The sequence below is a fragment of the Panicum virgatum genome, chromosome 9N (assembly GCF_016808335.1).
Source record: "Panicum virgatum strain AP13 chromosome 9N, P.virgatum_v5, whole genome shotgun sequence".
In the NCBI taxonomy this organism is placed as follows: Eukaryota; Viridiplantae; Streptophyta; class Magnoliopsida; order Poales; family Poaceae; genus Panicum; species Panicum virgatum.
In genome coordinates, this window is record NC_053153.1 from 13,304,776 (window position 1) to 13,309,642 (window position 4,867).

Genomic DNA, 4,867 nt, shown 5'->3' on the forward strand with positions numbered 1-4,867 from the left:
ACACCATCTAAGAGCAAGTATTACAAGGGTGACTCAGCTGTCTGAATCCAGGCCACGTAGGAAAAAGCTATGATGTGGCAGTGAGAGAAAATAAGCCGGCGCTTAACTCTTCGCCCTGCTAAATCTGACACACCGCTCGTTCCCAGCCAGTTGCAGCGCGATAAGCCCTGGCGTTTGGCTCCCCAACCTTCCACTCTCTTGATAAACATTAAATACTAGCATGCTTATAAAGCTAACCTCTCACCCGGCTTATGACATAGACTATATCACTTACTGTATATGACATGGCATAAGAACTCAACCGGTAGTCGGCTGGCTTATTAGCCATGCTCTAAACAAGACCTTAGTTCAATTTCTTGCAAATCTATAAAAGCACACAGCATCAGTAGACCTACTACATGTCTGCATCATCTCAACGAACAAAATACCAGAAACACCCTCTTGTTCCCTCTATAAATACTGCAGCCGTTCATTTCTTCCCTCCCTTTTCCCTCGCTCTCCTCTCTCTTCCTGCTCCGATTAGCATACCGTACAGTTACCATACATAATCCCTCCCCCCTCATGGCCTTCTCAGATTATTACTGCATCGATACGGATGGCTTCTGGGCGATGTCGCCGCCGCAGCTCGAGTTCGGACCCGATCCCACAGCGAGCCCATTACTCCCGACCGAAACAACCCCGGCGGCGGCGTCCTCGCCCGAGGTGGAGGCCGGTGACGCCGCGGCGGCGGGGTGCGCCGACGAGCGGCGGCTCCGGCGCAGGATCTCGAACCGGGAGTCCGCGCGGCGGTCCCGCGCGCGGAAGCAGCGCCGCCTCAACGAGCTCCGGGCCAGCGCGGCGGCCCTGGAGCGCAGGAGGCGCGAGCTCGCGGCGCGCGCGCAGGCTGCGCGCGGCCGCCTGGCCCTCGCCCGTCTCGCGAACGCCGGGCTGCGCGCCGAGGCCGCCGCGCTGTCGCGCCGGCTCCTGGCCACCCGCCGCGCGTTCACGCTCGGCCGCCTGTACCACGCCGCGACCATCACCGCCGCCGCCGGAGGCAGCGGCAGCGGCGCCTGCAGCCATGGGTTCGTGGACATCGAGCAGACGATCGCCTCGCTGATCGCGTAGCGCGCGATCGAGGAACCAATGCGCGCGGCGGCTGCGCTCATGTGTCATGCAGCGAGCGTGCACGAGCTGCCGAGCAAGGCCAACCTTGATCGATCGGAGAATGCTGAACGAAATGCAGTGCACAATCCTGAAGTCATGTACAGTAGATGCATTACTACATGCTGTCATAAATCTTTGGCAAAAATGATGAACTGAAAGATTGTCGTCGAACTCTAATGAAGTGTTTGGTCTGAGGATTACTCTGTCCGGTATCAGTCCGTTCCGCATGCACGGAGGATCGTGTCGTTCGTTGCTTTTTGAGGAATCAATCGGCTCTTGAAATTGACCCGCCCAAAGTACTAGACAAGCTATTGATTTATCTAGGTTTAACTATAGATTAGTCTAGATTTATCTAGATTTATATTGATAAATCTATAGCTCAATCAAACATGATCCAAAAATTATAAAATTTTTACTATAGATCAATGATATAATGATTAGCCCACCATAAAATTTTCATCGTAATTTGATGATGGAGACTATAACTATAAATTAATTACAGAAAATCATATATCTAAAACTACAGAAAAAAATTTATAATAAAGTATATTATATAATATGTTCAATACGTAGATCTACTTACGTGGAGTTCAACAAAATTTAATTTTCCCTTTTATGATTTTTTTGTGATTTACTGTGATTTTCTAAAGATTTAGTCAAAATAAAAAATAGAAAAATCGCTGCCACCTCATTCTCAAACCGGTCAGGGAGGTTATTTGAACCATTTTGTGAGTCTGAAGAGACTGGATGGACAGTTTTATGGTCCACAGAGGAAAAACAAATTCGGCTCAAAGTTGAGGGAGGAAAATAGACTTTTTTTCCCCTTCCGTGGGTGCCCCGTCGCCGTCCGTCCCGTCGCCACGCCGAAATTGAAAGCGGGGCCAGCGGGCCCATCAGATTCGGTGATGGACCCGAATCAATTTTCGCCTTTGAAACTGATTTGGGTACACCAATCATGTAACCGTCACGCCTGGCCCACAAAGCTGCATCCCATCGTTTTTGATGGACTCGTCAAATTGGCCCAACTGACAAGTCATCTGCAGTCCGGGGAGCGGGGGATCAACATCAGCAGCCCATTTGCCGTTCTTTGCCCCCCTCTCCTTTTCAGTGTCATTGGTTGCTTCTGAACTTGATGTAGAGAAGAAAGTGGCTTCTGAACTTCGAGCCTTCTAAAAACATATATAGTTGCGTCAGAAACTGAACTCTCTGAAGAAAGTTAGCTGGTTTACAAGGTAAAGAAAACACTAATTTAGCAACGATGCTTTATTCTCCATCACCAGTCACCATACGCACACTCTCCATCAAGACTAATGTTACTAGCATACTGACCGTGTGTCTAAACGATCCAATTTGCCCTCAATGTTTACCATTGGTTTTCATCTCGCTTTTTGTGCGTGCCACCAATGCTTTGAAAACCACGAGTGTTGCTAGCTGATGATGACTATGTAGCCAATGGATCGGACGACCATGTCCGTAAAAACAATTACCCATTTGCAGATTTTGGCGAAATATAAAGCGTTTTACCTACTAGTATTGGAAGATAAGAGGCAGGTGACAATCATAATTTCATGTGAATGAAGGAGTATAAAACAAATAATTCTTTATCTATTATGTGAATCCCTATTGGATTACATAATTTTAGAAAAGTAAAGAACAAAAATATCCACCAGTTAAATGGGATTCCCCCCCATTTCATTCGGTTTAAATACATATTTTCATACATCTAATCACCAGAAAAGAAATTTTACTTTTTATTTGGTGATTTTCCCTATTTTATAAAATGAATATCCAGTTCTCTAATTTTTTTTTTCAAAATAAATATGTGTACACCTATTTTCTTTTTGAAATAGAGAAATTAAAATTTTCACTATTTCTAATATGAGGTTTTTGCATTCTTACCCCTGTTTTGGAGTGTCAATGGTGGCTTTGCCCCTTCTTTTTACATTGAGCGGTTTTATCCCTACCTTTTGAAAATTAAGCTCTAGTTTACACATATTCTGCTAGAACGAGTTAACAGTGTTAAATATGTAGTACAAAGACAGATATGCTATATATGATTTTGCCCTTCTTTTAATATCCAGCCTTCCTAAAAACTAACACCCTTTAACCAGCGGGTCCCGCCGGTCAGAGGAGGTCTAGCCCGCCAAGACCAAGCCACGGCCAGCCTGGGGGCCATGGCCGGCGACTCGGTTAGCGGCTTCGGTCAGTGGCAGGACGTGCAGGGCTGTGCGAGGGTGGTCCGCGACGAGCGCACTGCGCAAGTCCGCACGAGAGCGGCCCACGACTAGCGGTGGGTGACGGCCTGACGGGCAGTGGCGGCTCGACCGCTGCCGCGTTCTGGCGTCCTTGGTGGGAGGGGCGGTCAGGGAACAACTCGTGGATGATAGAGCTTCGGCCGCTCCTTTGGCCTGGGTGTTGCTACCCGCCGCGCGTGCTGCGGGAGGCCACCCGTGGCCACGCCAGATTGAGATTCACTGATATTTTACTGTGGCATTCCTCGGTGACATTAAGTCACTGACATGTGAAACCTATATCACATGAGTTCCACACATCAATGACTTAATATCACCGAAAATATCACCCTGGAATGTCACCGGATCTGCGTTCGGCCACGCCTACTCCCACCGCGCACCTGCGCTTGCCGCCGCCGCCACGGCGCTTGCTTGCGACGCCACCTACTTATGGTTTGGGTACGGGGAGGAGTCGTTTCTTTCGCAGGTTTCACCGTTTCTTGCTAGGACTTGGCAGAATGGAGTAGTTAGCAGTTTGCCTGTTAGCACAAGAGCACTCCAGCGTTTCAATTTCGAAGCTTCCCGGTTGGAAAGGCAAGAACTCAGCTCTTGTTTAGATGTAAAATTCAAAATTCCAAATCTATCACATCGAAAGAGAATCTTATATACATGGAGTATTAAATCTAGACAAAATAAAAAATGAATTGCATAGTTTGCTTGTAAATTACGAGACGAATCTAATGAGCCTAATTAGAATATGGTTAGACATTGAATTGAAACATTAATTGCTACAGTACACATGCTCTAATGATGGATTAATTAGACTCATTAGATTCGTCTCGTAGTTTACAGACGAGTTTTGTAATTAGTTTTGTAATTATTCTATGTTTAATACTTCAAATGTGTAAAAAATTCATTTAAAAAACTTTACGAACGCAACTAAGACCTCAATTGTTCAAATGATTTTCGCTTTTCACCTGAATAGCATGTCATGTCAGACACTATATTTTTGAAACAATTGACAATCCTTTCAGTGGCGGTGCTACCAATCTCCGGACCGCTCCGAGACCCTGTCACCCCATCGTCCACGGCTCCTCGGAACTCCCAGCAACTGACAATAATTTTTCACCGGCAGAAAGTCCGCCAATGAGCGCACGCAAGGTGTGGTAGCCAAAGGAAGCACTGGAGCATTGAGCGAGCATAGCAGGGGTCCTGGGGAGGCCGGCTGCCAACAGTGCCACTCACAGCTCACAAAGCTCACAGGCTTCATGGCCTCCGTGGCTCCATCTCACAAAGGCCACCGGCCGTCTGGCCGGCAGCGCTATCATTAGCAAGAGCTTGATTTCAAAAAAAAAAAAATCAGTAGCAAGAGCTAATGGAGCAGAGGCCTAGCCAACCGCTATTAGTAGTAGCGGTGGAGGAGAATGGAGAGCCTTTCTCCTGCGCCGGTGCGCCATGCGGCCATGCCTTTGCAAGAAAAAGCAGTGGGGGCC

At 47.5% G+C, this 4,867-nt stretch overlaps 1 protein-coding gene across 1 annotated transcript; it reads left to right on the forward strand.

Annotated features, from left to right (window-relative positions):
• The first annotated feature begins 434 nt into the window (after nt 1-434).
• Nucleotides 435-1,314, forward strand: LOC120693197 (basic leucine zipper 1-like). The gene has a single exon (XM_039976618.1). The coding sequence runs from the start codon at nt 562-564 to the stop codon at nt 1,102-1,104; it is 543 nt and encodes a 180-aa protein (XP_039832552.1). The 5' UTR covers nt 435-561; the 3' UTR covers nt 1,105-1,314.
• The last annotated feature ends 3,553 nt before the right edge of the window (nt 1,315-4,867 follow it).

Coding starts and splice junctions, on each gene's coding strand:
- LOC120693197 (XM_039976618.1), top strand. CDS start 562: ATGGCCTTCTCAGATTATTACTGCATCGATACGGATGGCTTCTGGGCG.